Source organism: Hippoglossus stenolepis, chromosome 3 (genome assembly GCF_022539355.2).
Source record: "Hippoglossus stenolepis isolate QCI-W04-F060 chromosome 3, HSTE1.2, whole genome shotgun sequence".
Classification (NCBI taxonomy): domain Eukaryota; kingdom Metazoa; phylum Chordata; class Actinopteri; order Pleuronectiformes; family Pleuronectidae; genus Hippoglossus; species Hippoglossus stenolepis.
In genome coordinates this window covers 23,663,331-23,686,208 of record NC_061485.1, presented here as the reverse complement: position 1 = coordinate 23,686,208, position 22,878 = coordinate 23,663,331, and the positions used below count along the sequence as shown (strand labels likewise).

Genomic DNA, 22,878 nt, shown 5'->3' with positions numbered 1-22,878 from the left:
ATTCATGCAAATTCTTATTTAGCTCAGTGGTGTTAAAAACAATTTTCTTTCAGTTTCCATCTTTATGTATTGTCTTTAGGGTATTTAAAGTATATCTGCAGCTTAATACTAAAATCAAAAGGTCAAAATGTTGTGTAATTATACATTTGACCTGGTAAGTCAGAGACAAACAAACCTGGCGTTGTTTCCTGTAGCCGCTCAGTTTTCCTCCTCGCCAGTGGGGGCGCTCTAGACTTGCTGGGAGCATTTTCAGTAAACGGTCAGCCATCTGCCGCAGTCAGTCAGCTCCAGCGGGAATGGAAAATGGAGGATTGACCGAATAAAGACTGAGGGCATTGCATCGGTATTTCTAGCGTGTAGGTGGGTAGAACATATCTATGACATATAAACTTAAGTATCGCAGTGTTTTTGCTCCTGGGTTATTCGTCTTTTCTGTGTTTTTTGTCCTGTTGAGCTTGTCCTACTTCAGCTAACCAACGCAAGGTTGAACATGATGCGCCTGACGTTAGCTTCTCCGTTTAAGTTGTGTAGTCTGGCTGCATTGTTCCACACGATGTATCACATTAGATAGTAGTACATGGCTTTGTATTGAGTGTCTGTTGTGGCGGCGCTTCGAGCAATTGCATTGTTATCTAAACGGCTAACAGCTACATGTATTGCGTGCTGCTAGCTTATCCATGCTCGTGGTGGCTTTTAGCGCAAGCCAGTCTTGTTAGCTACAAGTGCACGTTTTGCAACCCTTCGCTTCCTCGTGACAAATCCAGACGGTTAACGGCTAAATAGAATAGTTGAAACACTGAACTGTTTGCTTAGAGTTATACAAAGAGCTGGCGAATGTATACGCTCGATATTAAATCGAAGTTGTTCGTGTGATTTACGTTTGCCACTGGTAGTTGGGCTAACCGCTAAGAGGTGTGATAGCGTATTAGCTGTGCGGCCATCGTTGAGGATGTGGTCGCGGTTTGTTGTTTTATCGATAAAATACAGACTGGAAACCAATATGGCTTGTTTCGTACACACGTACAGCGCAGTTGTTATTGCATACGCGTGCAATCGACGCGTAGTTGTGATCAGGAATTAGGAGTTATATATCCTGCGCATTACGGCCGTGTGCAGCAGCAGCCTTCAGATCGCCACACTGAAAACACAAGGCCACTGTTAAGACGTCTCACAGCTGAATCTGCACACTAAAATTGATCTAATCGCTTTGTCACAGTATGCGATCATATGAAAATAAATAAATTATTTGCATCGGGCCACTCCCACCTTTCCTGGCAACAGTTTAGCTCCATTCACGTGGCACGGTGTCGTGACCAGTGGCACACCATTGGAGGAATCAGGTTTAATCTCCTCCAGTTTTTGGATGGATCCCCCCCCCCAGTGTTGACGGTGCAGTGTGCGAGACTTGTCAATTTATCAAGACTATTATAAAGGCAGATATACTTATGGCCATTATTCCATACACATGTATATATTTATTAAATGAATTGCTATGGTTTAAGTATTTCATCTGCACAGCATGCTCTTTTGAACTTTGAATAATACTGCAAAGGCGTCATTGTGTTAAATTAGATATGTTATTTTAGTTATGTCAAGTTCAAACTTAAATTGAGCGCCTGGAGAACTGGTAAATATTCCTGTTAGTAAACATCTTTTCATTTCTAGAAAAATAAGATTTTTATTTGGCATTTTATTGTTTACTGACTCTCTGCTGTTGTGGAATCTCAGCCTTTCAATGGAGCGCGGTGCCCCTAACTTGTGTTTCTCTTTCTTTGGCAGATCCTTTAACGTTTACCAAGACAAATGATTACTGCTGCAAAGACTTTGTTTGGTTTGAAGAACCTCTCTGCTGCCTATCACAGCTGAACTGCAGGTACAGACATGGGCTTTTTTCACAATGTGCTCTTAAATGAACGAATTGGAACTGGAGAATCTTAAGTGAAATACAGTTTTATTAATTTGCATTTGCAGTAAGACTTCACATAAAAACACTTTGCCTGACTATCAACCAATTTTTGACCCATAAATGTATCGAACATTAAATATTTGCATGTTTTTATTGCATGGTCTGTATATTTTTGTGATGCTGCTGGTTTTGTGACATTGTAATACTAAATTGCACCATTAGCTAACAGAGGGTATGCATATGATGTGACTGTTTACAGATGTTGCTGCAGTCTCTCCTTGTCAGTAAGAAACATGAAATGGTAAACATCCGCCATCATGCTTTTGCTTAGACGCTACTGTTATGAGAACAAAATGCGTCTGTGCAATCTACCACACACATTCATATAAACAAAAAAAAATCCTGACAGAAATGTAAACAAGAGGCAAGCAATACAATTTGACACTTTCTACTGGGCTGTGTAATGCTTAAGGACCAAGTGCACAGCTTTATTACATTTTCACTCCGATATTTAATACATATTTTAAACATTTCCTTAGACATCAAGAATGTATTTTAAAGTCCATGTAATTTTAATAGGCTGACAAATGCACTGTACGGTTGGGCTTATTGTTCTCTCGTTCTTGATACACACAAACATGTACAGTGTATCTGTCAGGGAACTCTAGCCACAGTTCAATGCCCACACAGTACAGACAGCGTAGGCTGTTGTGTGTATATAGGGCTGCACGACATATTGGAAATTTTACCGTCATCAGAATACGGGCATGTACGATATACGTATCGCAAAAGACTGCTTGAACTGCGATAAATGGTTCTGCATGTCAATATATTCGGTCAACCAGATGGAGCTCTAATGCCCTAGATAATAAATTACGGATATTTATATCGATGGCGGCCTTTCCAGGGTTTTTCCTGCATAGAGAATTGCGAGACGCCGCCGTCAAATTTCGTTCCACCACTGCCTCCGGGCGAAATTCTAGTACAGTTGAAAGTGCTGGTGATCACATTTGGCGTACTATAAAATAATTGCATAGGCTCTTGGGCGCACTCGCTCTCTCTCTCTCTCACACACACACTCAGCTGACGTCTCTGACTCACTACAGTTAAAATGTTGATTTGTTTGAAACAACGCCACGATATCAGCACTGATCATCACACAAAGATCGATACCTTTCTTAAATGAGTCAAATCTTTCTTCAGAGCAGCACGTGCATTCATCAGCCTTTCCCGCTCGCTCTCTTCCTCTCACACTGACACACACAAAAACAGTGTCATCGGACATGTGTAAACTCAGACTGGGTAAAAACTGAATTTGTTAACGTAGACAATGTATGGAGAGATGGCAGGGCGCGCTCGGTTCGGTTGGCCATGCGCAGTGCGAATGATAGACCCAGAGGAGCAGTAAATTACTGTAAAACATAACTTTTTTACAGTCTAAACATGTATGAAAAGACCCCAAATGATCACTGTAGGCGGATTTAGTTGGACTTGGTGGCGCTGTGTCCAGGCTGTGCAGCTGTCCGCGTTCCCTGTGTCCGTAGCCAGGTGGAATATATTCAATAAAACCATGTTGTTGGAATGGAAATAATGCATTTCATTTTTTCTAAGTCAGCATAGACCATTTAATGTATGAAGTCTATGTTACCGGCAAACCCAAAGCTGAAAGACTTTAACACTGTATACTTTGTTTATTTATCTCAAGTCATATCGTCATAGCAACGTTCAACAATGTTATCGCACATTTCCCCAATATCGTGCAGCCCTAGTTGTGTATGTTATTTTTCATACTGATGGACCTATACATTTTTCTGTTAGTTTTCTTTTTGGTATTGCGTCTCCTCCTCCTTATGTTTTATGGCTTGTACCCTGCACAAATATAACTTGTTTGTTAAACTATTTTGGAGCCAGAATATAACATTGAATATAACACATAAAATTATTTCTGCGTTTTAAGACAATCCCTGTACTGGCTAATTAATATAAATCTTGTTACCCTTTCACCCTCAGTATTTGTCATATTATCAACTGACAATAGTTATTCATAGCTGGTCTTTTGTGCTCTTCTCTTAACTAGACATTGAGTTTGAAAGTAGTGATTGACTCTATCATCTATGGAGGAGAATGTGAGCCCTGAGCTCTCTCTAGCTCCAGTGCCAGAGCAGAGCCAGGACCGCATGGATAGCTGCTCTCAAGGTACCTTGGATGAGCTTCTTTTCCTTCATAAGAAAGGGGTGGGAATGTTTTAGCAATACTTGGCACAATGGTGGTGTGAGGTTCTATGATCTTTGAGTGATTTTAATTTTGGGTGAAAATGTTGGGTATGAAGGGGTCCAATCCAAGTCAATGAATAATTTTGGGTCTTTAATGGGTCTTGATTTATATTTTTATGTGATCACAAAACAGTCATTTCTTGGCAGTGTTGCTATGTTGCACTCTTGTGATTACATGCAATGATTGTTTTCTTTTCGGATTTTCTGTCTACAGGTATTGGAGAGGAGGATCGTGAGCAGGCTGAAACTGAAACTGAAAATGTGTCCAATGAGACTCTAGAGGAGCCAGATAAATCTTCCAGGGCCAGCAGTGAGATAAAGAAGACTTGGGGTTTCCGTCAGTCCACTGTTGCAAAGAGAGAAATGCCAGTGGAAGCAGCAACTAATAACTCTGACAACCGCTGTGCTGTAAGGCGTAGCGGTAGGCAGTCGAAGCGGACGGACAAACTCGAGGAATTCCTCTTGACAGCGAAAAGAGGTTCGAGAAAGAGTACCCCTCCCAGTCTGGAAAGTGGAGATCCCCCTTCCCAAACCCCAACCGATGTGGAAACTGCCTCAGAGGCCAGCTTCGATGGTAATGCTGACACCAGGGCTGCAGAGGATAAGGTGGAGTCCCCAGAGAGGAGGACACGAAGTAGCACAAGGAAGCAAACTCAGAGGCAAACCCGAAGTGGCAGAGTGACCAGAGGAAGTGGTGGAGCCACAGCCAACGATGAGGGCAGCTCTGACAATGAGGAGGACAGCAGAGATGCTATCAAGAAAGACCAGGTACAGGATAGCACCGAGGAGGAAAAAAATGATTCCTGTCCCGCAGATATAGGGAGTACCGATACTGCAGAGCCTGCCCCAGAGCAGGACTCTGAGAAGAAAGAGTTGCCTGAGGAGATAGACAAACGAGAAGAGACAAATGACGAAGCAGAAACGGATGAAGAATCTGATGAGGATAGTGAAGAAGACCAAGCTACATCAATGGTGGTAAAACGTGGCCCAATAAGAACTTATGTCAACAAAAAGAAGGCAGCCAATAAGAACACTACCCCTGTTAAAGCTCCTGCCAACAAGTGCACCACTCCCATCAAGATCGAAACTAACCCTAAAGCACCTCCAGCTGCTGGAATCACTCGCAATCCCCAGACGCAAGAGGACAACGATGAGGAGGACGATGAGAATGAATCATCGACATCTTCGTCTTCATCATCCATAGACTCTGACGAGGGAGGATATGATCCCAATGCACTTTACTGCATCTGTCGCCAGAAACACAACAAAAGGTATTTTTTTTATCAATTGTTGCTTTATTAGTTGTTTCTTATATGATTGCTTAGAAAATGTTGAAGATAATGTGCAACTGTAAGACATCACTTTTAATTAAGTTTAACTTCTGCTTTTTGACATTGAGCAAGTTTTGTTTTGTTTTTATTCTTAAGGGTTGATATGTAAGTTATTTTCATTGCTACATTGCCAATGGTTGCATTAACAGCTGTTTACTCACAATTTCATCAGATATGTTGCACGTTCAGCATCAGCCTTCATTCCTTTACTTGCCACTTGTGGAAAGCACCAACATTAATTATATTCTTGCTTCTTTTTCGATTGCTTACTTTACTTTATTTTTATGAAATTGGCATGCTAACCATCTTGCACCAGTAAGGCCAGCTCATCTAGTCGCTTTACGCTTCTGAGTTACTTTTGCATCCAGTCTGCCTTGAAAAAGTAGCAGCGTATTAAAACCTCTTGTCTTGTAAACACAACAATGGCTGAGGTTCTTGGCAAACAAGAATCTATCTTTATTGGCCCCAAGCTATTTCCTTGTGAAACTTTGTCTTAGGCAGGAGCAACTACCAGCTGCTGCATTTGTTTTAGGTGTGACAATAGTGAGAAACAACTATGGTAACTCCTAATGTAGGCTGCTGTAGCATATGGTGTAGCCAGCAAGTGGTGAAAATGTAGCTGCCCGGGGGGGCAAACACCCCCCATGCTAACATCGAGTGAAAACAAGGAACTAAAGAATTTGGAATTGAAATTAAGAATGAACATTAACTTTGTTACTCACGAAGCAGAAGAAAATGACTCTGTGACAGGATAACCACAACTCTAAACCATAGATGAAATGTATGATGTGGAGACACATACTGATTATAGATCTTCCTGCTGGAAGTTCCAGTGTCTTGTATTCATTTTTTTTTTTTAATTAAATTTACATAACCTGACATAACAATTGAATAGTGTTTCTAAAGCAGCAACAGTGATGTTTACCACAGGAGAGGCCCTACTAACTCAATGTGTCACTGGAAACAAATCCCACATGTCTGTAGATTAATATATTCCTGACTGAAGTTTAGAGAGAATACAAGTCAATACAAGTACAAGTCAATGTCAGTCCTCCCTCTGCTACTGCTGTTATTCACAGGAGCGAATCAAAATGAGGCTTTTCAATTAAACATGGTCAATCATACTTATAAATCACAGGGACTTAGGAATAAAGGCTGTTCTCCAATACAGGTCTGCCTCAAACAAAGGCGGGTGGGGCAAATGAAGGTCATGGTCCCTTATTGAAGACATGCAGTAAGAAAGTAGCTGGCCTCCAGTGAGTAGTTGCTAATTGGCCGAAAGCTGGTGATCTTGGAAAGCACAACAATAGGATCAGTTATATCAGTACTGGAGAGTATTTCTTTTTTTAAAGATGAGCACAGAACAACACTAAAGGGTATTCTTGGTGAAATAAAAGGTCTTTGATCTTCTCCTGATTGGTTTCAGCAACCATAGTAGACAGATGGTTTGTCCTATCCCCTGCCTAGTAGTTTTTGTGAGCGCTTGTACTTCTTTCTCGACACAGTTTGCAACTAAGCTCTCCCAGATATGAATAATCAGATGTAACAAACCATATAGTTCTGTGTAACTAACATCCGTTGCATCAGGTTTCCCTTCAGTTTGAAATAATGAAAGAAGCCATTAGGTTTGTGTTGAGCATCATGTTTTGGAGAAGTTGCACTACAAATGTCCTGTCCTCACTAGGTTTATGATCTGCTGTGACCGCTGTGAGGAATGGTTCCATGGAGACTGTGTGGGAATCACTGAGGCTCGCGGGCGCCTGATGGAGAGAAACGGGGAGGACTACATCTGTCCCAACTGTACTGCTAAGAAAAACCAGGTGGTAAGGCCCGCGACGACAGGCCTCTCGACAAATACAGAGGCCGGGAGACTTAAAGCTGATGCTGCTTCTGCTGGGATCTTATATGCAACTGGCGAGAAAGCTTACACAAGTAAAGCAGACAACGGTCAGGCTGTGGCAACACCTCTGTCCTTCATATCAACCGGACCTGATGAACGGACATCAGAGGATATGGGCATCAAAGGCAGGATAGAGAAAGCTACTAATCCAACTGGGAAAAAGAAGATAAAGATCTTTCAGCCGGTAGGTCCTTGATACTGATTTCAACTTAAATGCTTAAAATATCACTGTCTTTATGAGGACAGCCATTGAATATTAGACAAGTTTACATGGACACATATATCCTGATATTAACCAGATAAAGCCAATAGTCTAAATAAGACACTGCCATGTAAGTGACATTTCTTATTACTTTAACCCAATTAAGACCACACACAGAAGTAATTCAACCTATGGTGGTAGCTGTGGTGCCCACGAATGCCGCTCTCACGCACAGCAGATTCACAGAATAAAGAGTGAAAGAAGTTCTTGTGTGAAAGACTATATAGAGCTATGCAATGCAGTAACGGAACAAAACACCAACTCAGATCTCTTATGTTAATATGAGAAATGTAAAAAAAATGTTTGGTTCATTATGAAACTGGCAGGACAAGTTAAAGTATGGCTGGCCACAGTTCCAGATAATTAATGGGAAACACTGTTGGAGTAAGCAATATGAATGGACTATTCTATTAGCAATGTGTGTAAACATCATAATAAAAAATGTCTTATTCAGAATAAGGACATTAGTCGGAATAATGACAGTGAGTCCATGTGAGAGTTGCCACTGTCTGAGTTGGTGTATGCATTGTTCAATGTGCATGTAAAATGTTCCGATAATCAAAATTTAAACATTACAATTATGCCATTGTGAACTTATGCCATTGTGAAGATAGTTTAATTTCACCACAGTCACTGCCAAAGGGGCTGAAGTGGGATGTGTATTTAATTGTCTTCCAGTCTGTGAAAAAGTACGTTGCACAATTATTTGAACTGTTGCAGTATTTTGAGTCTAAATGGGTGGCGCTATTATATTTTAGAATGGAGATTAGGACCTTTTAAATCTAAGTCAAATGGCATCTGCTTTCTTGTTGACATGATTATATATCTCTGTGGACAAACAAATGGTTGAAGGCATATTGTGAGCACAGAGCGTCTAACCACTTCAAACTGAAAGTGTCTTTACTAAGAATGGTATACATATTTTCAAAAGTTACTAGATTAATAAAATGTATATTAAATCTATAAGGGTATTGTAACACCATGCAAAATAACAATATTCGTCATTGGCTGTATATTTTATTGTGCACTACACTGAAACAGGCACTACAGCAGACAGCCGTGCCAAAAGCAGACCAGAAGGCGACACCCATGGTGGAGAAGAAGGCAGCACCCACAGCACAGCAGAAAGCAGCCCCTGTCACGGAGCATAAAGTGGCATCAAACGTGGAGGTGAAAACATCACCAGAGGTGGAGGTGTCAGAGGAGAAGACCGGACAGAAGGCAGTGGAGGTGTCAGAGGAGAAGACCGGACAGAAGGCAGTGGAGGTGTCAGAGGAGAAGACCGGACAGAAGGCCGAGGAGGAGTCTTCCTCTCCCAAATGTATCGGGCCTGGCTGTGTGAATAACGCCCAGCCAGATTCAGTGTACTGTGGGAACGACTGTATCCTGAGACACGCTGCTGCAGCCATGAAGTCAATCACCGATGTCAAAGAGCCCAACCAGACGGCACAGAAAACCAAGTCTACACCTAAGGTAACTTGGACCATCTGAAGTGATGGCCTTTGGTCTTCCTGCAGGAATGTTCACGCCTTTCACTGAATTAGTTGTGTAGAGTAACCAATGCAACATCTGTGTAAGGTAAAATGTCAGTAACAACAATAGAAAGCACATTCTTCGATTTCGTGTGTAACTGCCAATCAGTCCATGACATAGACATGGAGATATCATATTTTTGTTTTCATGTCTGAACAGTTGAATTTCCTGAAGTACATTTTCATGCCTGAATGTTCAGTCTATTAGCTTAACAAGTTACATCCAACATGGGAGAGTTGCGTATGTATGTCCGGTCTCTGGATGACTTGAATCATAATAAATATATATATATATATATTAACTTTTTTAAAAATCCTGTTCTAAGGTTGGTCTTGGCAGTGTCAATTTTTTTTGATCTGTCTGCTTCAGAACGAAATACTGGCTTAACGTTTAAGCAAAAATATTCAACACATGGTAATTGGCAGGTGTTGCTCTCTGGTGAGAGAATATTTAGATGTTGAAGTGCCTGTTTGAAGAAACAAATTCAATGGGCAGAAAATCCAAATGTGTAGAACAAAACTGACATTTAACCCATGCTCCATTATTAACCAGCTTCTTGGGGCATTAGTTTCAGCTTTCAAGGGTCTGAATTAAAGTGAATGACTCTTTTCATTTAAAATAATTTTATAGATGCATTGCCATGAATTGTGAAAGTGAATAATTTTCCCATTTACACTTGAAATATTGCGTTATGCCTGTAACTAAAATGAAATTACTTTAAATTCCTTGCCTTCACAGCAGATAAGTTACAAACTGTCATTATGCATTTGTATTATTATTTGCATGTCCTCGCACTCTTTATTTCTAATGTCCTGCATCATTTATACTGATAAGTAGTATGCAATACAGTGAGGGGAAAACTCTTACACTAAAATATATCAATAGTATATATCAACATCCACTGTCCTTGCTTTTACTTTTCAAATCTTGTATTTGCCGAATATGAACATAATTTTGTCTATGCTACCTCCAAGAACCTTTAGTCCTAGTCTTCTGTTAAATAGTCAATTATTTTTTATTTCTGTGGTTGTTTTATTTGTTGCAAACCATGATTCTTCAATGTCTCTTTACAGCATAAAGAAATCCTGTTCTCTTATTACTCTGAAAGCTCTGGTTGGCTGTGAGCTTGAGCTCTCAAAGGATCACAGAGAAAACAATAATGCACTGAGACATTTTATCTATACATGAATGAATTGTGGGTTCACGGAAACAGTCTTCATAGTGTTTAAACACTTGAAGTATTGCTACTTGTAGAAAGCCAGACAATGATGAACTTGCTCTCTCATACAGTGTCTGAAATTAAGTTTTTGGCTCACTGGCCCAGACCTGTAAATGTACCTGCCAAGAATCATTTGGTCCAGTGTATGTGTATTTCCACATTTGCAGAAGTTTAGATGGTGCTTGTCAGATGCTGCTGGAGTATGTAGAAATGCCATCAAGTTACTTTCTGTTCGTTATACTATGCACACAGTGTACAGTGGTTAGAAAAGACCAGACGGAGAGAAGGCAAGTGTCAGTGATTAAACCAGGGGTTGATTGCCCTGGTATTTAACAGTTTTTTTACATTGGGATTCTGCTCTTTAAAGCCCACAGAGCTCATGTCAAACATTTCTTTATTAGTGTTAGTGTCAATCAAACCATGTTCACTGAGTGTTGTTACTAAAAGACCTAAATGTATGTTTCTTCCATCCACACAGAGGAGCGCCTCTGGTGGGAAGAAGACACAGAAGACGACCCGGGACGAGTCCGATTCTGATTCTGATTCTGACTACAGTCCTGATCCAGATGAGGATGACGAAGATGAGCATGCTGAGGAACACCCGCCCCCGCCAGCCACTGCATCCTGGTCCAGCGACCATAATTACATTGCCGTAACACCAGAAAAGACTACACCCATATCACCAACAGTGTTAAACAAAAAGTGTATGTATCTCTTTGAAGGTCTAAAGCTGTTGTCGAAACCACATTGTTGTTTTTCCATGATAAATGTGGTTCCTGTCCTGCTAACACAATTTAGATATGATCAGTACATTTGGGGAAGAACATGAACTCATCTGTACACTAGAGCATCGACTGCTTTACAAGGTGTTGTGAGTTTAATCCATGTTAAGTTTGTTAATGAAATGTTGGCAGCTGTGGAAAAGGTAAGTGCCACTTGTGGTGTTCTGTAAGTATTCAATAATCCAAAGGACTTTTATTTTGAAAGGGGCACTCTGTAGATGGCACACTGTCAGTAGAGAACAACCCGGCCTGTGAAACCAGTTATACAGTGTGTTCTGTGGCTCTGCAGGAGCTTTGTGCAGACTGGAAAACTTTCTCAGCTGAGGCTCTGAGACTTTAAATTCTACAAAGAAAGCCTGTTACAAACTAGAGGCAGTGTTAAAGATGCAGGCTTTATGGGAATTGTAGAATCCAGCATTTTTTTATCTTGACCCACGTTAAGGACTAAAAGACAGCATACCTCGACATCTGCTGCACTGATTTTGACAGCGCTTTCTATATGAGCGAGAGGCTCAACTCTTTCCGAAGTCTAACGCTAAATACTCAGAGTACCCCTTTTGAAAAGCTTTCAGGTAAATTGCAGGTTTGTTGATGAAAACCTGTGAAGGAACGTGGTAGAGACGAAAGCAGGGCACTAATCTGAAATTGAGAGCGGTCAGCTGACTGATGCTTTGTGATGTATGGATGTGATGAATGGGGTGGTGCTTGTGTGTCTGGACTGAGTTAAATTGACCTGCTCTATTTGCCTGTGTGAGTCTACTTCCTTGGTTCATCACCTCAGCTGTTGGTCCCAAAAACAGGTCCCTCCCTCCGTCCCGCCGACAGGTAGGTGTTTCAGTATTCCCCCATGTTGAAGTGGACCAACGAAGCTAACGTAACCTCATATTGAGCTGATAAAATCAGCTGTTAGGCACAAACGTGCGTTTTTTCCTGCCCTAAGTTTGTGGGTAACAAACTTTTTCTACTTTTTTGATTCATATTGAATATGGTGCATCCTTTCTCGTAGGAAACTGGCTTAAAAATAAAAGGTGATATAACAGATTTTTGGATGCCTCGATTGATTATGTGAGCAGTGTTGGCTTGCTGTAGGATATCCTGACCAGTTCTGCGCAAACAAGCATATATTACTGATCAAACTACACACTGGAGATGTGGCCCTCAGGAGTCCCTCGATGGTGATCAACCGCACAAGAACCTCTGCTAGACCGCTGCAGTGACAGAGGAGACCAGCCAGGGACAATGCAGTGAAGCCCAGGAAGGCCCCAGAAGATGATGGGAGAACAAGGCCAAGCACAGTTTCAGAAGAGATCCAACTTAAAAGATTTCCACACACATTTTGCATCAGATGAGATTTGATCAATGTTGATGGGATCGTTTGTTGCAATGAAATGTGGACATTTGCAGTTTGTCTCACCTCCATAAGTGGTCATTGAATGCAGCATTAGTGTATTGATTGCATGGACAATGCATGCTAATGTAGTATAAATGCATCCTGTCAGGTCAGGAGACCAGAATGATCACTGACTGTTGCTGAGGTAGTTGTGGCCTATTAATTTTCTGATTCATGCCCATAATTTTACTGATAATTTGATTGTGTCTATATATGATCCTCAGAAATTGATTATGGTTGCTTTGTTTCTCTGAACAGGATTAATGTGGTTCATGTATTTGATGTCTATAGTGTGTGTTCAAGTGGGGTTTATGCTGTTGCAGTTTTAATACACTGAGACATGACAGATGAAGCAACTGGCAAGAGCAGATTACAGTCTGAAGAGGGATTTGATAAGTGTGTGGACATCTTGGTGCAAAGTGCTTGATATATTACCCTGATCATTTGATGTTGATGGTTGGATGAATTCATGAAATTTAGTAATACATTCAAATGACAATCATTAGCAAGACTTGGATTTAGTTGTTTTGGGGTTCAGAGTTCGTCCCTTTATGAGCTGCTGATAGTATTTGTTGCTAAGCTTGTGATAGGAATACATTTAGATTTATAGGTTTTATGTGGGTAATTAATCTTCAATTTATTATTCCCTGTTTGCATTTAAACTTTTATTCAATTTTCAGGGTTGTAGATCATTTTTGCCTTAGTCTACAGTGACAGGAGGGATGAACTACATCTTAGCAAACTGGTCGATGCTGGTCTCACATTCAAGTGAGAAGATGGTCCTTCCTCAGTAACTCACTGAGTTTAGGATCCCTGGGCATTGAGGATCAAGTTGGTTTATGAGGCAGAAGTGCACCTCATCATGTTCGTTGCCCTCAAATGATTTTTTGGGAACAAAAAACATCTTTTTTCTCACAAATGTTCCTTCATAAACGGCACAACGCTGCTGTCACTGCTACAAATAAAAAGGCACTATTCATGGGGACAGTGTCGTCAACTGTTAATTTTTAACCTTGATTGCAAAGAATGCAAAAAAAATGTATCAGCTAGAGGAGGATTTGGTAATGAATTTATTTTCAGGATTTATTTGAGTTTTGTCAAATGTAAAATTCATAGATTGTTATTTTTCAATAACAATCTATATTATGAAGTGATTATCTGTACTTTTAGTGATACTGTACTGGTTCATTGCATCAGTTTAATATTCCTTTTTTTTTTTAATGTTCGGTCTTGTTCTTGATTTTCAGCCCCTCCCGAAGAAGAGCTGCTGAGTGAGAAGGCCCAGAAAGAGAAGGAGCCAGCCGACACTCCTGACAAAGCTGCCCCAGCCTCTGCAACACCAGTCAAAGCAAACAACAAAAAGTCCCCGACCACTAAAGCTGCCAAGGTTTCCCCAAAAGGCAAGAAGCCGACTCCTAAAGCTTCCAGCTCAAAGACCTCCAGGAAACCTGTGACACCCCCAAGTAAAACTGCAGCAAAGTCCAAGAAACCAGTGCCGCCACCCACCCACGCCAAATCAGCCTATCCTCCAGGTCCGATCCACGTCACGGGGGCACTGAGAGTCGTCAAGTCCAACTTCACCATTCCTAAGAAGCAGCCGCAACAAAAGGACAATGTATCCCACAGTCATTCCTCTTCATCTTCAAGAGTCACATCGCCTAAAGTTTCTTCACCTTCCTCCAGCCACTCATCATCTTCATCCAGACACTCGCACCCTCCTTCGTCAGCACCTTCTGTGTCCCCCATGCCACCTCCACCCAACAACCAGATGAGACAGAACATCCGCCGCTCGCTCACAGACATCCTGTATAAGAGGTGAGTGTCCCATTCTCTTTCAGAAAACCTTTGCTGTTTCTAAAACTCTTGAGTAAATCCTTGGTTTAACTCATTAAAGCACATCTTTTTTGTTGTTTTCTTTGTCACCAGGGTGAGTGACAGTGATGATCTGAAGATGACTGAGAGTGAGGTGGCAAGGCTGGCAGTTGCGATAGAGAAAGAAATGTTCAACCTCTGCCTGAGCACTGACAGCAAGTACAAGAACAAATACAGGTCCCTCATGTTCAACCTGAAAGATCCTAAAAACAAAGTGAGTCAACACTGTCATGTATCCAGTATATATTCCCAGGAAAGTACATATTTATTGTCTGTGTGTGGAGCAGCTGTCTGCAGCTTTTATGGTTTTCCTCATGTTAAATAACTGTGTTGTGTGTTTGTCACAGGGTCTGTTCTACAGGGTGGTGGGTGGCGAGGTTAGTCCCTTCAGATTGGTGAGACTAAGCGCAGAGGAGTTGCTTTCCAAAGAAATCTCTGAGTGGAGGAAACATGACGCTCCTGGGGTAAATGTTATCTCCTTAACTAAAGAACAAGCACAATTGAGCAACACATGGAGTTGTGAGGCAAAACGCACTCCATGTTTGGCTTGCAGGACTTTAAATCTGTTTTATTTGCCTGTTTATTTACATATTATGTATTTTTCTTCTGCAGGCCCAGTCTCCCAGTACGAGAGGCCATTTAGGCCATTCCAGACTGGGCAACAGGCACGACTCTAGCTCTCATAGCCTGGATTTAGAGGATGCCCCACCAACATCGGATGCAGATGTATGTATCGCTGCCGCCACTTCCTCTCGCATGGCTTCTGCTGCAGTAAGTGGTGGCGGGCTTTTCTTTTCTAGCTTTAATACCTTTCACTTTTGCACGGGTGTCAAACTGCACAAACTGTGAAATCTGGCTAAGTAACGACAGTTACCAAGATGCCAGTTTGGTCACATTTTTCCGACTGTCCTTGAATATCTTTTTCTGAAGCTCCATCTTTCTTAATATCTTGTTGCCGCAAATCCTACTTTCATCGACCTTGCCCAAAATACTCTGGTGCACATCTTAGTAATGGAATATTATGATTTTGAAGTGAGAGAAAATGTAATATTTGACCATGATCATCTTTTCTGTCCTCAGGACCTAGATGAGTTGGTTTCAGCTCAGTCCTCTGCTAGTGAGGGCGGCAGTAGCAGCAACGTGCTCGACATTTTCAGTAACATGCTCAAAGACACAACTTCAGAGCACAGGACTCATCTGTTTGACCTCAACTGTAAAATATGTACAGGTAAATTGAAGTTTGACATGAAGGTAAAATCCAGCGAATCATTTGTTACGCAGCAGATTAGGCTTTATTGGTGTTTCTTTTAATTTTGCCCTCTAGGTCAGAAGATGGAAGATGAGCCAGCATCTAAAAAAGCCAAACTGTCTAGACCTTCAAGACAAGAGCTGCATTCATCCAGGTCAGGCGATGCCTCTTCTTTAGGCCAAACACAGGACTCCACAGCCTTCCAGCACCAAGACCCCTTAGCGTACCACCCGGGCGCTCCATCGTACCAGTCCAACATGGAGGTCCCTGAATCCCAGCCGCAGCTTTACCAGGAGGACCTCAGCATGCTGGTACCTCCAGTCCAGGCCCCCACACCTGTTGTACCCACTGTATCCTCTGTCAGCATCACCCGCAGGGACCCTCGCATGGCCAGGCACAGCTCTGCTGTGACTGTCACCTACATTGCTCCAGAAAAGCCCACCAGCAACTTACCAGAACCACTTCCTGCTCCTGTTATTGCTCCAGTGGAGGTTGTGCCCAAGGCACCACTGCCGATGCCTCCAGCTTCGCCATCCTCAGTGGCTGTCTCCAAACCATCGAAAACAAGGTGTATATTTGTTTTACAGCAATATATTATGTGTACTATGTGATTACATTAAGAATATACTGTATATGTTTGATTTTAATTGTAAATGTGATTGGTGTTGTTACAGTGGAGTATAATGGGACATGGGTCACTGTTCTCATCTGAAGCTCTATTTGTTCAACGTTGAGAAGCCTTGATATGTGGCTTCTGACTTTTTTCTAAAAGAAACATGGTTTTGGTTTTACAGTTCACTTGAGCCTCCTCCTGAAGGTGAGACAGCAATTTTCCTCCATGGTCAAGAAAAGATTTGGAAAGGATTCATCAACATGCAGACAGTGGCCAAGTTTGTAACCAAGGCCTACCTGGTCTCAGGATCCTTTGAACACCTGAAGGAGGTTAGTTTTTCTTTGGTATAAGTTTAAATCTAAGACTGTGTTCATCACATCAAACATTTGTTCATTTGTTCATTTGTTAATGAATGCAGACGTCTTTGGTGCACACGCACAAGAAAAAGCATCATCTTTAGTTTTGTTGATGTTCTGCAGGACTTGCCAGACACCATTCATATTGGAGGCCGAATATCTCCTCACACGGTGTGGGACTACGTCGGGAAGCTTAAAACTTCTCTCTCCAAGGTTTGTGCTAGCTTGTAGAGAAGTGTTCACCATTTTCATTTTTAAGGCCTTTATACCACATACATACTGATCTTTGCTCTTTTTAAAACCTGTGCCCACAGGAGCTGTGTCTGATCCGCTTCCACCCAGCTACAGAGGAAGAGGAGGTGGCATATGTGTCTCTTTTCTCTTACTTTAGCAGCAGGAAACGATTTGGTGTGGTGGCCAACAACAACCGCCGCATTAAAGACCTCTATCTCATCCCACTGGGCTCAAAGGACCCTTTGCCCTCCAAACTATTGCCGTTTGATGGGCCAGGTAAGCAGTTCCAGGAATACGCAAACATTTCTCTGTATGTAAATGTATTTGTTTCAATACTGTCTTGTTCATTTATTAGTCTTTGTACATGTGGTGAGTATATTTGTCTGTACACCTTTGCATTTGACTATGGTTGAAATGAGAGCTTGTTTGATTCCTGGGTTTGTACTGTAGGGGGCACTCACACTTCTTGTTGAGCCTCCCCTGGTAAACACCACTGTGCTGTGTATCTGAGTTTGTATCACACATCTCTAATAAAAGAAGTTTGCATCGCAGGTTGGTGCCATTTGAGTCCAGTCTCAGCCTGTTGTTTCTTACGATTTGGCTCAGTCTAAACCAAACTGAATACCTGTGTAATCAATAAATCGATTTGAGGTAACTTGTCAGTCACTGTATACTATGCCGCTGTTGATATGGTAACATGCTGCACTGCTGGAATGAAACATGTTTTTAGACATGTCCTCCTAAGTGAAGAATCAGCACTTTATCTGAACTCAGAAGTTTTTTGAGCCAGATAGCACAACTGTCACATGACATTTGCAGCTGTGGTAAGTACAAGGTTGTCTAACTCAGAGGGGCTCAAACATCCGTAGATCTACTCCTGCATAGAGAAAGGAATATTGGATTGTGACATTTTTCTTTTCCTAGGAACACACTGCTAATGATCAAATCGATTTCAAATGGGAATAATTTCTGCTCGTGACTCTGGATATGCCGGAACAATAATATAATAACTTAATTGCAGTCCTGTTTAGCCATCTTATAGGTGCAGTCAGAGGAGGATTTAGTGATTTTATTTCTGTGAATATCTTGGTTTTATGATAAACATCTACAAATCACGTCAATAACAAAGGCAGGCCTGATACTTGTTTCTCTGCAGCTGGTGCTCATTCACTAATGTCCACAGCTATTTTTGTAGTTTAAAAGAAATGACCTGAAATTAAAAAACGGGTCTTGTGCCCATTGGGTTATTAGTTGAGCGTAGCCAAGCGTCCCACCATTGTCATTTGTTGTGTACGTTCCAATGTTAAACTTGAAAGAACTTTAGTTTTATACATTATAAAACCTTGTGTGCTACATATTCTTGGTGTTTTTACTGTGAAAAATCTAGAAGCTCTCATTTCACCAGGTTGTCTATTGCTCAGGTGAAAGATTCCCAAACCTCATGTGTCCAAAGCAGTTTTTGTGAAAAAAGCATTTTTAAGATTCTTTGTTTTTTTTCCCACCTTGCAGGGCTTGAACCTGCTCGACCCAACCTCCTCTTGGGGCTGTTGATCTGCCAGAAGGACAGGAAGCGTGCTGGTGCTCCACTGGAAGCTGAGGAGAAACGGTCAAAGATCCAAACCAAAGATGACGACACCGGCCTTCTGAAGCCATCTCCCTCAGTCAGAGTAGAGAGAAGCACACGACAGAGTCAGGAGATCTCCTTCAGCACAACTCCTCCAGGAACGCCTCCATCCAGCTCCTCTGAAACTTCCAGCAGCGCTGTGACAGCCTCCTCAGTCCTTTCACTCTTGTCCTCTGTCAAAGCTCCCCCCACATCCTCTACCACTGGCAAGGAGTCCCCATCCTCATCCAGCACTGCTGCTTCCTCTGCAGCCGCTGCAACTCCTCTCGAGACTATCCTCAGTCATTTAAAGAAGCAAAAGCATGACTCAGACGCTTCTAACTCTTCGATTGATAAAAGTGAGGAACACTCCCTGCCACCATCTACTCTGCTAGACACCTTTGTGAAACAGTTTGCCCAGATTTCTAAAGAAAAACCAGTGGAGGAGGATGAAGATGACCGACCATATGACCCAGAGGAAGAGTATGACCCCAGTAGGGGTTACAGTGTTCCCCAGAGGCCTGTTGAGATGGTAAGAAAACCTGAAGTCCCCAAGCAGCCTGTGGTGATTGCGAGTGAAGTTGATGATGTGGCATATGACCCAGAGGATGACTCAATATTTGATGAGGTGAAAACTTTAGTACCAAGTCAAACTAAGACTGCAGCTGTAGGTATCACTGATCCACAGAAGATCCTGGAGAGCCTGAAAATAATTGGGAACAAGATATTACAGAAAGAGGGAGATCAGCAATTATTATCCACAGGGACACCTGGTGCCTCAGACACACTCTTAACTCCAATTAACAAATCCCTTTTGGCCAATAGTCAACTACTGCAGCTTGGCAAAAAGGTGGAGGCACTAGTAAAGTCTTCATCGGTGGCTCCCTTGATCAACCAAAGGAGAGATCCTCGCCAGATCAGGGATCCTCGCCAGGCTCTGGCCGGCAGGAAACCGACTGATGAATCTGAGGAGTCAGAGGAGACATCTGCTGTGTTGGCAGATTCTACACCTCCTTCAGAGCCACAGCTGCCCGATGTTCCTGATGTCCCAGACTCATCACAAGTTGAAGAGACAAAACTGCTTCAAGAGAAAGTGAAAGCTGAGACCCTTCCCTTCATGGACTCAGACAAGTCAGAGGTGTCAATTCCTTTATTAGGAGAGGAGGTGGAACCTTATATGGAGGTCAACTATATGGATGAAAAAGAAGTGAAAAATGAGGAACCTGAGCCAGTTAAGTCAGAAACAGAGATGGACAAGTACAGTATTTGGCCAAATGCTGCCAGTATTTTAAAAGCTGGCGATGACTCAGAGTATGAAGAGAATAGTCAGGATACACCAGCTACAAGCTATTATGATGAAGCAGAAAATACCTCCTCTATACCTTCAACAATCCCAGTGCTCACTCAGAGCATACCAATGGTTGAGACTCAGACCCATCACATATCGCATCACATGTCAGCACCTGGCTTTGACAGCAAGTACAGACCTCCAGCTGACATCCCTCCCCTATCCACCTTCCCTCCCCATCAGATGCAAGGACAAAACTTGATAATGAGGCCTCCACCGATGTCTTTGCCGCCACCCATGCAAGGTCTTCCTCCAATGTCGGGGCCTCCTCCTATGCAGGGACCCCTGCCGCCCATCCATGTTCCTCCTCCTGTACGTGCTCCTCCCCCCATGCAGGGTGACAGTCAGCAATTTGGCCCACCTCCGGCTGCATACACCCCCTATCAGAACCAGTGGCCACGCACCCAGCCGCAGCAGCAGCAGCCTCTTCCTGGACCACCTCTTCAGAATATCCTGCCACCCAGAGGACCACCACCACCATTCCCTCCAGTGGCCCAAAGAGGCCCTCCTCCTCAAATGTTTGATCCCTCCATTCCCCCTCAACACATTGGACAACAAGGTCCCCCTCCAGGGCTCCGCCCACCTCCTACTTTTGATGGACAAAACAACTTAGCTCCACCAAGATTCACAAGTCCGCCACCACCTTTTAATTTCCCTGCAAACAGAGGTCCCCCTCCACCTTTCACAAGTCCACCCCCTGGTCACTTTGATAACAGGCTTCCCCCTCCGTCCCACTTCCCAGGGCCTAGGGGAGCCCCTCCATCTCAGTACAGTGACCTCAGGGCCCAACCCCAAACGATAGACCAACCTCGAGGCCCTGCTGAACAGTATAACAAAGACCCTCCTAACTCTTTCAATCTAAATGTGGAGCAAAGTCTAAATGCTCACCATATTTTCAAAGACCATCAGGGCCCCCTGCCTGGTCCAGCATACCGGGGACCGCCTCCTAACCAGTATGAGGATAGAAGAGGTCCACCTCTCAGTGGGGAAATGAGCAGACAACACTTCAGCCAGCGTAACCAGTATGTGAGCTCCGGGCCACACTCCCCACCACCTAACCGAGGTTCTTTTGACGACCACAGAGGCCCTCTGCCTCAGGAGAACAGACCACTTCCATCCCAGCCTTTTGGAGGATCAGAGCGCTACCGCCTTGATAGGCACTCAGATGAGGCTAGACCTATTCGGCATGGGGGGCCGCTGCTGCCAACTCCTCCAGAGGCTCCCATAGTTCCTCCAAGTCGCATAGGAGCCCACAGTCCAGACCTGCACAGGGACAACCACTGGCGTCGCCACTCTCCTGAAATTAGGAGGAGGAGCAGCACCACCCAAGAGGACCCAGAACCTCGCAGTGGAGATCGCTTTAGTCGCTTTGAAGGAGGGCACAGGGAACCTGTTCCTGGTCCCTTGCAACCCCCCGAAGAGAGACTGAGGGAGCTGTCCGAAGATCACAGGAGGGAAAGAGAGCGGGAAGTCCCGCATGCTGGCAGGCCATCATGGGACAGGGGGCAGGGGAAGCGGTGGAGCAGAGAGCGAGAGTGGGACAGAAGCAGAGAGAGAGAACGAGATCAAGATCGAGGCCGAGAGAGAGAACGAGATCAGGAGCGAGGCCGAGAGAGAGAACGAGATCAGGATCGAAGCCGAGAGACAGAACGAGATCAGGAGCGAAGCCGAGAGAGAGAACGAGATCAGGAGCGAAGCCGAGAAAAAGAACGAGATCAGGAGCGAAGCCGAGAGAGAGAACGAGATCAGGAGCGAAACCGAGAGAGAGAACGAGATCAGGAGCGAAGCCGAGAAAGAGAACGCAGCAGAGGGCGTGAGGGCGACAGGCACAAGGAGATTGAGGGAGAGCGACAAAGGGATCAAGACACCGACAAGAGGAAAGACCGGGAGAAAGACCGGGAGAAAGACCGGGAGAGGGACAGGCCCAGGGAGAGAGACTCTGACAGAAGGGACTCTGACCGAGACAGAGTTAGGAACCGCGACAGAGACCGTGAGAGAGACCGTGAGAGGAGACGGGAGAGATCTAGAAGCAGGGAGCGAGAAAAGGAGCGAGAAAAGGAGCGAGAAAAAGAGCGAGAAAAGGAGAGAGAAAAGGAGAGAGAAAAGGAGCAAGAACGGGAGCGAGATCGGGAGCGTAATCGAGACCGGGAGCGAGACCGTGATCGTGGGAAAGATCGCGGGAAAGACCGAGACCGCAACAGGGAAAGAGAGAGGGACAGAGACAAAGACAAAGACAGGGATCGTCGGGACAAGAGCAAAAGCCGGGAAAAGAGAGAGGAGAAAAAGGATAGCAAACACAATGTAACTAAGGATCGTGAAAAAACTGCAGACAATGACAAAAAAACATCGTAGTCAGTTTCATGGACACTACATTACAGTGTGAGACTGTTAAATCCTTCAACAGTTGAAATCATCACTGCAAATGCAGTAAGTCATTAAATTTCCACACTTGTGTTTCTGCACTAAAAATGTTTGTATTATCTTTGTCACCTAAAGTTTGAGTTTGAGAAAATAAAAAACAATTCACATTTGAGAAAATAAAAAACTGAAGGCCATCTTAGTTGCTTGTGTAGAACATGTATCAAGTAGGTCATTGAGTCCTATACCATGCACCTTCCTCCTGTCAATCTTCTTTTTTTTTTTTTAAACAATGCAACCGATTAACCCACCATTTGTAACATGTAAATATGAATATATTTGTGTATATACTGATGTTTTTAATCATACTTTTCTAAGTAGAGAAAATAAAAGCCATATATCTGAGATGGACCGTGTGAAAAGAAAGGCGACAATGTTGATAAACGGTGTGTTTAAATGTCGAGCAGCGTTGAACTCAAAGGCTTCTATCTACAGTATATACCCCATCAATGGTCGTTAATTAAATGTCCTGAGTTTGTTTCAGCTCAACTAATAAAAACTGTTTGACATTAATCTTGTGATATGTATTTTGTGTGTAAGATTATGGATTCATGTTTGGTTTTAAAGTGATGTGAAATTTCTGCTCTGT

The 22,878-nt window shown here is 43.0% G+C and overlaps 1 protein-coding gene across 9 annotated transcripts; it reads left to right on the top strand.

The window, feature by feature from the left end:
* The first annotated feature begins 64 nt into the window (after positions 1-64).
* Positions 65-22,802, top strand: dido1 (death inducer-obliterator 1). 9 transcript variants are annotated; one of them, XM_047339404.1, is made up of 19 exons: positions 65-360; positions 1,780-1,873; positions 3,984-4,102; positions 4,394-5,450; positions 5,607-5,615; positions 7,195-7,594; positions 8,714-8,866; positions 8,903-9,145; positions 10,903-11,128; positions 13,844-14,411; positions 14,523-14,682; positions 14,816-14,932; positions 15,081-15,239; positions 15,549-15,696; positions 15,793-16,285; positions 16,512-16,659; positions 16,810-16,899; positions 17,001-17,196; positions 18,430-22,802. In XM_047339404.1, the coding sequence occupies exons 3-19, from the start codon at positions 4,021-4,023 to the stop codon at positions 22,221-22,223; spliced, it is 8,043 nt and encodes a 2,680-aa protein (XP_047195360.1). In that variant the 5' UTR covers positions 65-360; positions 1,780-1,873; positions 3,984-4,020; the 3' UTR covers positions 22,224-22,802. The 9 variants fall into 9 exon arrangements, with proteins under 9 accessions (XP_047195360.1, XP_047195363.1, XP_047195362.1 ...); XM_047339401.1 differs by having other exon boundaries at positions 68-356; positions 8,714-9,145; XM_047339405.1 differs by having other exon boundaries at positions 68-360; positions 8,714-9,145; positions 15,081-15,194.
* Positions 22,803-22,878: the final 76 nt, after the last annotated feature.

Bases quoted from the DNA above. Each gene is read 5' to 3' on its own strand.
- dido1 (XM_047339401.1), top strand. From the start codon at position 4,021: ATGGAGGAGAATGTGAGCCCTGAGCTCTCTCTAGCTCCAGTGCCAGAG. The intron at 14,933-15,080 runs GTAAATGTTATC...TTTCTTCTGCAG, and splicing joins GGAAACATGACGCTCCTGGG to GCCCAGTCTCCCAGTACGAG. The intron at 16,900-17,000 runs GTTTGTGCTAGC...CTGTGCCCACAG, and splicing joins TTAAAACTTCTCTCTCCAAG to GAGCTGTGTCTGATCCGCTT.